At 40.3% G+C, this 12,789-nt stretch overlaps 1 protein-coding gene across 1 annotated transcript in view; it reads right to left on the bottom strand.

The window, feature by feature from the left end:
* LOC124783347 (probable cleavage and polyadenylation specificity factor subunit 2) overlaps positions 1-12,789 on the bottom strand; it is a 174,496-nt gene that overhangs the window by 122,979 nt on the left and 38,728 nt on the right. Inside the window, exon 5 of the mRNA XM_047254014.1 lies at positions 3,673-3,918. Within this exon, the coding sequence (XP_047109970.1) occupies positions 3,673-3,918 (246 nt within the window). The remainder of the gene's footprint in view (positions 1-3,672; positions 3,919-12,789) is intronic.

Here is a 12,789-nt window from a genome sequence, read left to right as displayed (position 1 = left end):
CAAAGCATGTTGAGAAAATCAAGTGTTTGCAGAAATGTGGAAGCATGCTAGTAAAACAACTCAGACATCTTTAGATACTATTTTACAAAAAAATCTGAGCAACAGAAAAATTCCCACAAGAATGGGTCAGAGTTATAATTAACCCACTTTATAAGAAAGGACACAAAACACATCCAGACAACTACAGAGGAATCTTGCTCTTGGACTGTACCTACAAGATTTTGTTCCAAGATTTTACACAATAGGTTCAAAGAACAACTGGATAACGAACTGGGGGAATACCAAGGAGGCTTCAGACCTTGAAGAAGCTGTGCCAAACAAATAATTACTCTGAAATTAATCACCGCTTATTACTGCAAACAAAACAAACCTCTCTCAATCTTATAAATTTTAAGAAAGCATATGATTCTATACATAGACCCTCACTGTTAAAAATTCTGAGACATTCTGGAAACCATCCAAAATTAATTAAACTGATAGAACTTACTTTAACACATACAAATTCGAAAATTAAGTTGAGAGGGGAACTTTCTGAATCATTCTTGGTAAAAACTGGTTTAAGGCAGGGAGACGGCCTGTCACCCATTCTTTTTAATTATATATTTGAATACATAATGAGGGAATGGTAGAAGGGAAATTCAAAGAGCATTAAAGTTGGAACACAAAAAGATGACAAAGTTGAACTGTTTAGGACTTGCTGATGTCCTCTCTCTCCTCGCCAACAACATTCAAGAAAACAAACAACAAATACAATCATTGCAGGAAATAGCCCAGAGTATTGGCCTTAAAATATCTTTTGAAAAAACAGAAATAATGCTAATGGAACTGCCATTGGCAAACAAAATTAGAACTGGACAGTATGACACAAAAATTGTTCAAATGTTTAAATACTTGGGGAAAATAATAGCACGCAATCTCAATGAAAAAACATCATGGGAGAGTAGAAGAAACAAACTGATTAAGACACATCATTTTCCAAAGAACATGTATAACAAAAAATGCCTCTCAACAGCCACAAAACTGAAACATTACAAAACAGTAACACAGCCACAAATACCAGATGTTAGTGAAACTATACTTAAAACAACCAACGCTGCAGCAATAGACAGATTACTCAAAATACCAAGGCTAGTCAGAACATGTATGAGTAAAAAATACCACGAAAATGGGGTTTGGAGAATAGCTTCAAATAAAAAAGTTTATAAAGAAATAGAACCAGTGACGCACACAATGAAAAAGAAACGGATCTCTTTCCTAGGACATCTGATAAGTACATCACAAAATAGAATAAGCAGGTGAATAATTGAGAAGTTATGGAATAGTACAAGCGGCATTAGATGGATTGCAGAGATCAATGAGGATATGATGAATTATGAAGGAGGATTTGAAAGGCAAGACAGATGCACTCAAGGTACTTCAGCACAAACATATAACACTACAAACAAAAATTAACAAATGGAGAACGGGAAAGGTGATTTTGGATGAGAGAAGGGCACAATCTGAAAAACTTAAAAAGTATTGACCAACAAACAACAGAATAACCTAATTCATACTATGTCAATAAAGTGGTCCAATATTGGCCATAAAATAAGAACATCTTAAGTAATTATCTGATGTACCCATCTAATCTTCAGCATTCTTCTGCAGCAACATATTTCACAAGCTTCTTCTCTCTTCTTGTCTTTACTGTTTGTCATCAATTTTTCACTTCCATACAAAGCAACATTCCAGGCATATACTTCCACAAAAAGAGCTTCTCAATAATTAAATTTATATCTGATGTTAAAATATTTCTATTTTTCACAAATGCCTGTTTTGCTATTGCCAGTCTACACTTTAAATCTTCTCTAATTCTGCCAATGACAGTTATTTTGCTGCTAAAATGGCAAAACTCATCTCCTATTTTTAGGGTATTTCCTAATCTAATTTCCTGAGCATCACATGATTTGATTTAACTCATCCCTTTATTCAACTACTTCAAGTCCTTAGCGTCTCCAGAGCTACAATGTATCAGCAAATTTTAAAATATTTCCTGTGCTGCAACACATCTGAAGAATAACATCACAGAAACCACTAAACAATGTTGTGATGAGTATTTATTCATGAAAACTAGTTTTGGTCAGAAGACTATCTTCAAGTCACAGGTGAATATTACATCACGTAAAAGGAAAGTTCCTTGGTGTAAATACATAAATATTATCACCTGAAGCACGTATCACTTATGCAAATATCCATTACCTTATACATTTTCATTAAGTCTACCGGTTGAAGGTCCACTGCAGTGTTCTCTGAACCCTCTGGCCAAAATCTTATCAGAAACTATGATATTATTTGGTCATAAAGTATGCTGAACATCGCAATGGGCCATCAATTGGTGCACTTAGTGAGAGATGAAAAAATGTATAAGCAACACATGCTGCAGTTTATAACAATCATGTCTTGATGCCATTGAACCTTCCTTTCATCTGATGTAGTGCTCATCTGTGACCTGAAGATTCTCATTTGATCAAAACTGGTTGTCTATGAATAGCCTCGATAGGTGAGTGGTCAGCGCGATGGAATGCTACACTAAGGGGCTCAGGTTCGATTCTCGGCTGGGTCGGAGATTTTCTCTGCTCAGGGACTGGGTGTTGTGTTGTCTTCATCATTATCATCTCATCCTCATCGACACACAAGTCACCGAAATGGCATCAACACAAACATCAGGCGACTGGTCTACCCAACGGGAGGCCCTAGCTAGAAGACATTTTATTTCAACATATATTACATCAGCTTTTGGTGGTTTACACTATTCCAGCCTTCAAACTTAAAAAGTTGTTAAGTTTTTACTTCTTCTCCAAATGTCACATTGGCTTCCTTTATTGCTTGTTCAGAGTAAAGACTGAAAGACAACAAAGTGACTACATATCCAATTTTAAGAGCGTGGCATCATACATGCAAAACCTGAAGGACTACCTGGCACTAAAAATAGAATATTGTGACTTATGGAATATGTTTGATGTCATACACCAGAAAATTACTGATCATCTGTATATTGTTCTGTGTTTCATGATCTAGAACCTAACAAAAATAGAAAGAAACACCAAAACATTTGAGTACATGCAAGGAGAACCAAAAAACGTAGTAAACTTGCTACTATCACACCTAAAAAAGAACTTAGTAGATGAAATGTTTTGAAGTTAGAGGCAGAAATCAAACCACAAAACAAATCATATTTTAAGAATGATTTCATTCTGTGCATATATACTTAACAATGAATCTTTAGATGCAACTTTATCATTTTCCACTCAAAAGGTTGTCAAAATTCAATGGTTGCTAGATCACATTTCATCTCATATGGTTTCTACAAATCTGAAGGAATCTAGTTATAAATAAAGATACTGTCCAAATCAAATACCTGGAAAAATCAATCTTTTGCTACCCTAACTAGAATTCATAGTGCACGAGTCGTATGAGTGGCAAATTAAGAGTTGCAATTTACTTGTAGAATGTTGTGTTGATCTCTGAAATGTTGTATTCAAATATTATTACTAGAATTTCTGAACTGTGAATGAATGAATATAAATAAATAAAATCCCTGGCAAAATGGAGTTAACTGGTTAGCTACAGATGACACATATTAACATACTATGATTATAATTTGTAACTAATATCTGATAATGCAATACGTACTCATTAGTTTTTCATCGCGTGTACGTCGCCTTGCCTGTTGATACGTAGCATTAAATGCATCTGTGATAAGAAGGGATGGTCGCTGGAGACGCTCCAACTCACAGCCATTAAGGTGACGTTCTTTTTTGTGATTGAAATCTACAGCATACACCATATCTTCCTCACCTACTTTTACAATCTTCCATATAGCACCACCAATCATATGGCCTGCAGGTAATGGTGTAATAGTCAGGCCATAGCCCTTTCCTAAAACAGACCAGTTATCCACACCAAATGAAATAACAGTATGTTTATAGATCAAATTAATTTTAATTATATTCAGATGGACTAATAACAATAAGAAACTATAAATTTTATAAGAAAGTATGAGAGGCATTCAGTAAGTAATGCAACACATTTTTTTCTCAGACTATTTTAGTTTCAAAAATGTGGAATTTGCTATGGGACATCATGGAATATTCCTGTTTCAGCCCCTACACTTTCAAGAAGTTCTGATAAGTGGTGGCACTGTACATAGCCTTCAAAATGGCACCTGTAACAAAGGTGTGTTCCAAGCAGACAGCTTTAATCGAGTTTCTTTTGCCGGAAAACTAGAGAATTGCAGATCTTCACAGCCGCTTGTAGAATTTCTACAGAGACTTGATAGTGAACAAAAGCACAGAGAGTTGTTGGGCGAGGTGTCTGTCATTATCGCAACAAAGGTGCAAAAACTGTCTGATCTCCCTCAAGTCAACATCTTTGCTGGTCGCGCTGACACAATCATCCGCCAGCTGGGGTACTCAAAGGCGTGTGCATGCTGGCTTCCTCACCATCCGCAGAAGATCAAAAAGAGGAATGAAGCACCATCGGTGAAGAATTGCCCGAGTGTTATGAGGCTGTTTGTGACAATTTTTTGTCGAACATCAACACAGACAATTAAACATGGGTTCATCACTTTGAAATGGAAACTAAACAGCAATTTATGAAATGGCACCACACCACTTATCCTTCAAATAAAAAGTTCAAAACAGCACCTTCAGTTCGTAAAGTCATGGCGATGGTCTTCTGGGACTTTGAATGGGTTATTCTGCTTTATGTCCACTCTCATGGTACAACCATCAATGCAAGTGTATTGTGCTACCCTTTATAGGGTGGGGAATAATATGGTGTATTCGAATCAGGTATAAAACCAACCTGCTTTCAGGAAAAAAGTGTTGCATTCAGAATGAGATTTTCGCTCTGCAGCGGACTGTGCGCTGATATGAAACTTCCTGGCAGATTAAAACTGTGTGCCGGACCAAGACTCGAACTCAGGACCTTTGCCTTTCATGGGCAAGTGCTCTACCAACTGAGCTACCCAAGCACAACTCACGCCCCGTTCTCACAGCTTTACTTCTGCCAGTACCTCATCTCCTACCTTCCAAACTTTGCAGAAGCTCTCCTGCAGACCTTGCAGAACTAGGCACTCCTGAAAGAAGGGATATTGCGGAGACATGGTAGAGCACTTGCCCGCGAAAGGCAAAGGTCCCAAGTTCGAGTCTTGGTCCGGCACACAGTTTTAATTTGCCAGGAAGTTTCAAGGGTTGTATTACTTATTGAACACCCTTTAGGGACTGGACTAAACAGTAAAGTCAACTAATTTTTGCACTGGAAGAAGCAATTTTTTTTTCAAGAATGTCTCTTTATCAGTCTACAGGTTAGACCATGTAAAAAGTGGATGTTGCTCCAAGTTGCAAATGACCCAGTTCCGATATCAGATACAAATATTTTTACTAACATGAGAAACTCTGTCCTATTCCATTCGCAAGAGAAAAATGACTGTTCATATACCTAGCATGGTGGTAGGCGAACTCTTAACATATCTTGACATCTTCAAATAGGAAGCACAGAGGAAATGAACGGAAAGAGATGAAGATGAATTCAATAAGAGAGGAACAAAAGCAGTACCATTTTTGAGAGGTGTAAGGAGCTTGGTGAGGAATAAAGATGTTCTATGGAAGACAAAGGGAATAATATATCAATCCTACAATGTCTCTGTCCTGATCTTTGCTTCTGAAACCTTGACAGTGAAGACAACAGTTTCAAGCAAGATATGGCAGGCAAAATAAAATTTCACAGAGACAGGCTCAGAATACCAACAATGGATAGAGTAAGGAAAGAAGAACAAGGGGATTGTATAGGTGTGGATAAAATCAGCAAGGCTTCAATGGTAACGTTAACGAGAATTAAATGTCAGAGAACATCAAGGGTGATGTACAATTGAGGCTCAAAGACAGGTGCTAAAGAGGGAGACCAATCAATAAAATGAATAGAGGAGAGTAATTAGGGAAAAGAACAAACTCTAACAGGGTGGCTTCAAAGCATTGGTGGAAGGATACAGGAAAATGGAGAGGCTTATGAGCAAAACAGATCCGACCAGTCACTGGAAACTGCTCCTGATGATGACAAATACGATGATTATTATGATGATGATATGCCACAATAGGCACTCTAATCCCTCATATCTTATTTTTCAGTCTCTACACACAATATACAATGCGTGTACAATGCAGACAACAGAATTATCGCATAGTTTTATGCATATGCTGATTCTCTGATTTTTTCACCTGGGTTTCCTTAGAAAACCTTCTTTCTAACAAAGTTCTCATTTATGTCCCCGAGCATCTCCATTATGTCCTTTGTGATATTGGTTTTATGAGCAATAGTAGTATGTGGTCTGGGGTATATTTCTGTGCCTAATGTTTCATTCCATATACCAGGAGACACCTCAAGGCATAGTCAATAAACATTTTGAATTGTGGTGTCATCAAGACCATTGCCAAAAATTGTGGAGTTGTGCAAATGCATGCTAAGGGGCTTGTGATGTCATCAGACCATTGCCAAAAACTGTGGATGTGTGTCTAAACATGCTAGGAGCTTATAAAGCAGAAGAGTTGGCAATGGTTGCTTTATTTAGCACTAAGGTCCACAAATATTCAATTTCAATCATCCTACTTTATGTTGTTTCTGAATTTATATTGTCTATAAGCATATGGTATGGAAATATCCTAGCACAGTAACTATTCAACCCCGATAAAACTGTAATATTGGAAAACTGAATTTAGTTGTCTCCTGCTCCCAGTGCACATGTGTGCTTGTCTATATATCCAAAAAGAAAAATAGTGTGAATAACTGAATACTGTAAAGGGCCCCACAACCACTTGTTTACCATAGTAGGTGCATACAAATTGGCTTGGAAATGCAGTCAAGTGTACACACAAACTACTAAAGGAAGCATCAAACCCCGACTTCAAAAACACTATAGTTATAGCAACATGGATACATCGGCAGCAGTAAATTGTGCAGTGGCACCATAGAACCACCACTTTTCCCCTCCAATGATAAATTTTTATTAAGTTCCATCAGTAATTTGCTAAGATGTGCAGCAGTGGGGCCATAGAACTTTAAAATAAAAAAAGAATCTTTTAATAGAAGAGGAGGAGGACTGAAATTACACAAATTGCTTGTCTTGGTGTTAAATAAAGGAAACACTAGCACTAACTGTGTTGTACAGGTACCATAACACTTTTTGGCAAAACTCAGTTATCTTTGGCGGTAGTTGGATGTTGTCACAATTTAACTGTATATACTTATCAATAAACCATTTCGCAGTTTCAACTAACTACAATTTTACATCCTCTGATGATGTCTTTTTCAGTAGAGGATAAAACGCTAGGTGTAGGATCATGGCTTGGACCGTACCCCAATGCCCATAAAACTAATGCACCAATGATGCAGATATATACTATGAAAGCCAGCATCATATAATCTTCATTATACTTTTGCACAAGTTGACAGCAGGATGTGTGTCAGCTCACTTGAGGTGTATTGACAAGTCTATTTGGTAGTTCTGAAAAGCACGAGCATAAACTAGAATTTGTCTTTACAGATCCATCTCTCTTTCCCAGAACCCTCTCAACAAATCTAAGTCACCTTCACTATTACTGATTTTGTGTTATTTGTTTTGTTTTAAGGTCCAAAAACTACTAAGGTCATAAAGCACCCATGTCAGAACTGTAGAATAGAAAGACAAAAAAGGAGTTAAAAGGGACTACACGTTAAGCCCAATCGACAGAAGGAAAGACAGCTAAAAACAGGGACTTGAAGAAAGGCTCATAAAATACACCATAGGGACAACAGAGGTTCTGGATTGAAGAGTAAACGTCCTTCACTGTATTGCTATGACAGATAAAAAGTAAAATGTGGTTGATAGCCTGCACGATATTCACTAAAACAGCCAATAACTCAAAAATGGCTTCAAATGGCTCTGAGCACTATGGGACTTAACATCTGAGGTCATCAGTCCCCTAGAACTTAGAACTACTTAAACCTAATTAACCTAAGGACATCACACACATCCATGCCCGAGGCAGGATTCGAACCTGCGACCGTAGCGGTCTCACGGTTCCAGACTGAAGCGCCTAGAACCGCACGGCCACCCCGGCCAGCGCCAATAACTCAGATGGCAAACGTAAAACTTACATTCTGTATGTGGTTAAAAAAAGGACATTCCATCAGGAAGTAGGGATCGTCATAGGTTGAGGACAATGAGCAGGAAGTGGTGGTGGGTTATGACTTAACAAATGGCGATCGCTAAAAAGACTGCGTCCAACACACAACCTAGCTAAAATGATCTCCTCACAACAAGAGGGCTGAAAGGGGGTCGGCCATGCTGCTGAGAGAGGTTTAATTCCCCAGAGGTTGATCCCATGGAGGGAAGACCAATGGTGATTCCACGGTGACACCAGATGCTGACAGACAGCAACACAGAGATCATCAGAGGGAATGGAGAAGCTAGCAGGCCGAGATTTGAGGAGTGCAGCCTTGGCAGCAACCTAGTTTCCTGTCAGATTGATGTGACCAAGGACCCACATAAACAACACAGTGGCTTCATCAAGAGTGAGCAAGTGAAAGCTTCCCTGGGCCCGTTGCACTAAGGGAAGGATGGTGTAGAGCAAACACAGGCTCTGAAGAGCACCGAGAGAGTTTGAGCAATTGACACAATTGGAGAGCCTGTGTCACCGGATGTACTGTATGGCCTGATACAGGGCGAAGAGCTCTGCTGTAAATACTGTGCAGTGTTCCAGAAGCCGATACCGAAAATCATTGGTGCCAATAACGAAGGCACACCTGACACCATGGTCAGTCCTACAGAAGCTAATACTGAATATCGTTGGGACCAATAACGAAGGCACACCTGACACCATGTTCAGTCCTAGAGCCATCGGTGTACACAAAGGTACTATCATGAAGTTTCGTGCGAATGTTGATAAAGTTACAGCGCTAGAGCGAGTCTGGAGTGCTGTCCTTAAGAAGTGAATTAAATCCAAGGTGAACATGGGCCGCCATACATAGCCAAGGTAGTGAAGGGGTCACACCCATCGGGAAAGTGACAGGTAGCATAGCCGGAGCAATAACCGAAAGCGAACTCCAGGAAGCAACAGAGAAGAGGGACAAGCCCCATACCAGCAGTCAAAAAAGTCTTTGAAGAAGGAGGCATAGGATGGGTGGCCAGGCATGGCAGATGAATGGCAGGCGTATCTGCTGAGGAGAACATCATGTCGGTATGGCAGCTGCAGTTCAGCAGCTTCTGCAGACAGGCTGGGCTATTGTAAAAGGGGCCATGATGGTGGATCGTACTGCGACAGTGTAAGATGGAGGGACGTACAGATGCATAAACGAAACACTCATAGTCTAGTTTCGAACAGACAAGAGATTGGTACAAACGGAGGAGGGTAATCTGATCTGCTCCCCAGGAAGTATTACTGAGGACATGTAGGACATAGAGGGACCGGATACAGTGGACAGCCAGGTATGACACACGGAGGACCAAAAAGTTTCCTATCGAGCATGAGCCCTAGGAATTTCTTAGTTTCAGTGAATAGCAGAACAACAGGCTCAAGATGTCAAGACGGTGGAAGAAATCCATTATGCTGCCAAAAAAACATACAAATAGTTTTGTCAATGGAAAAGCAAAAGCCACTGTCGACGCTCCACGAGTAAAGATGATTGAGACAACGCTAAAGATGCCGTTCCAGGAGGCAAGTCCATGGAGAACTGCAATGAGTGGCAAAATCATCAACAAATAGGGAGCCAGATATGCCCGGCAGGAGACGGCCATAATAGGGTTCGTGGCAACAGCAAAGAGGATGACACTCAGGATGGAACCTTGAGGCACACCATTTTCCTGGATGAAGTTGTCCTACAAGGAAGAACTCACACATACCTTGAAAACTCTTCTCTCTTAAAAATTCCTGAAGGAAATGAGGCAGGCAGCCTCGTAAGCCCCAAGTGTATGGAGTACGGAGGATACCAGTCTTTCAGCAGGTGTTGTACGCTTTCTCCAAATCAAAAAATACAGTCAGAGTCCGGTATTTCTGCAGAAAACTATTCAGGACATGGGTTGACAAAGCACTGAGATGGCTAATTGCACAATGATGCGCTCAAAACCCTCATTGTGCAGTGGTTAGTAATCTGCGAGACTAGAGTTACTATACCACCTGGGCATGTATCATTTGTTCCATCACCTTGCAAACACAGCTGGTGAGAGAAATGGGGCATATGTATGAAGGAGAAAGTGCTTGCCCACAAGAGAAAGGTGCTGCAACATCCGAATGTGAGCATCAAATGGTTCTGGGGCAGAGGATCAGGGTGAAGTGAGAGCACAATCTACTTCCCTCATAGTAAAAGTGGCATTGTAGCACTCACGATTCTGAAAAGAGAAGGCTACTGCCCAGAGCCTCCTCCACTCATTTCCAATGGAGGAAGGCAGTGTGATAGCAGGTGGACATAGAAATAGGGTCCACTATGACATCATCTGCTACAGTCAGGCTGGAAATTAGGGAATGAACCTCGGATCCAGAGAGCCGTCGGAGGTTGGCCCACAAGGCAGAAGAGGGAGTGGAACTGTTCGAGAATAGGTGTGCATGGAGTCTGAAAGGAAGACAGGTGCTCCACTGTTAAGGCAGATGAGGTTGAGTTGAAGGCCAGCCAAGAGGGAATCTCTCGGACAAGTTTTGAAAGAGCCCTTAAGGGGATGGTGTGCATTAAAGTCACCGAGCAGCAAAAAAGAGTTGGGTGAGTTGCCCAATAAGCTGGAGGAAGTCTGTCCTGATGACACTGAACGATGGAGGGATGTAAACAGTACAAAGGGAAAAGATGACGTGAGGAAGGAAAATGCTGACTGCAACAGTCTGCAGTCAGGTGACCAGGGAGACAGTTCTGATTATGAACATCATCCTGGATGAGCACCATGACTGCCCCATGAGATGGAATGCTGTCCTTGGGGAGAGGAGGTCAAAACGGACCAGAAAGAAATGCAAAAGGTTCAAGCAGTTGTGAGGACACAATTTTGTATCCTGGAGGCAGAGAACAAGTGGACGCTGCAATTCCAAGAGCAGCTGTAATTCCTCTTTGGGGATCTGAGGCTGCAAATGTTCCACTGGAGGAGAGTTATTATGAGGAAAGGGGAAGAGGGAAAAAATGAAGAGGTGTTACCTCGGCAGCTGCTGAATGTCAGCTTTTGAAGACCCTCCATTACTGGGCAAGGAGGCTGGAGGATCATGCTCCATGAGGTCTACAAAGGCGTTGGCATTTTCCCTCTGTCAGTCTGCAGAGTTCAGGGTAGAGAAATAGTTGCTGGTGTGCACCGGAGAAACAGAGGTTGGCTGCGTGAGGGCGTCACATGGCAACACCACTGAAGAGGATTTTCGAGTCTGCACAGAAGAAGACCGTTTGTCTTTGCTTGAATTCTAGGAGCCTTTGCAGTTGGCAGATGATGATTCAGGTGTTTGTTGGCTGGAGGGACGTAAAAAGTCTTCACAGGAATATTTCTTCTGTGCTTTCTGGCCTGCAGGTTGTGTAGCAGGTGATTTCACCCTCTGAGGTGAAAATTTGGTGGCTTGTGACACAGATGCAAGAGTAGGAAATGGGGATGTTACCGTGACATTGGGTGATATTACAAATGCGGTGCTGAACTTGAAGTCGCATGTCTGTGCAGCAGTGTCCTTCGTGGAGCGAGACGAAGCAAGACTGGTACTGTAAGTGCCAGACGGTAAAAAACAGAATTTCTGACTACGGGGTGTATAAATGGACAAGGAGAAATATATCTCCCAGATTTCCCAGTTAAAAATACATTTTCTCCCGGGTGAAAATACTCGTTTTCCATGTTAAGTGACAGTATACTTTTCCTCAAAACAGAACAACTTATCAATCCCTTGAATGGTTATGACTGATACACTGGCGTAGAATTTCCTGCCCTTAAGTAAACCAAATTCAGAAAAAAAAGTTTTGGAAAGATCTTTGATGTGCAGCAACAGGTATGCTGCATATTTTCGTATTACGAAACATCACTTGTTACACTTTAAGATACATCACACAAATGTGACAGTAAAATTTTTAATAACAACATAAATGTCTGATCTTCTGGGGTTGAAATTTTTCTAAATGGTTGTCCTCAAAGAGTTGATTTTTAAATGAGAGGCAAACACTCTGTGATTTAAGAAACTCATTGTACATTCTCACACATAGTTCAGCTTGCATAAAAGGAGATTTACTTTGAAAGTAACGATTTTCAAACAACCATTCGCAATATTTTCCTGTTAGAAATACATTCATTTCAGCAGTTGCCAGAGAGCACCAGGTAACAGGCATCACCGCACTTAAGCAGCTATGGTGATGCAGGGATCCCGTATGCATTTATGTGTAAAACATTAAAAGATCTTACATTATGTCATAAAAGAAACAAGACATCAGAAGATACTCCAAGAGCATCAGAATTTCATGAACCATACTGAAATACATAATTTGGCTTTCAGTGCACATTCGTATGTCCAGATTCAGATGCAAATTTTCTTGGAGTGCCAGTACTGTATTATCTCATGTTTGGTTCTTTATTGTTGCATAATACCATACCTGCTAGGAGATGAAAGATGCACTTTTGAAATGCAGCAAACAGTTGAAACATGCATCCCCTTCTGACATACTTACCAACCAAACAGAACTACCAAACTGAATATTTCTGAAAAACTTCCACACACTACTTATCAAACCACTTACTAAGCACAATCAAGAAATAACATAATCTAATATAAACTCAAC

This window comes from Schistocerca piceifrons, chromosome 1 (genome assembly GCF_021461385.2).
Source record: "Schistocerca piceifrons isolate TAMUIC-IGC-003096 chromosome 1, iqSchPice1.1, whole genome shotgun sequence".
Classification (NCBI taxonomy): Eukaryota; Metazoa; Arthropoda; class Insecta; order Orthoptera; family Acrididae; genus Schistocerca; species Schistocerca piceifrons.
Note: the sequence above shows the minus strand (reverse complement) of the source record. Positions and strands in the feature narration are given on the sequence as shown.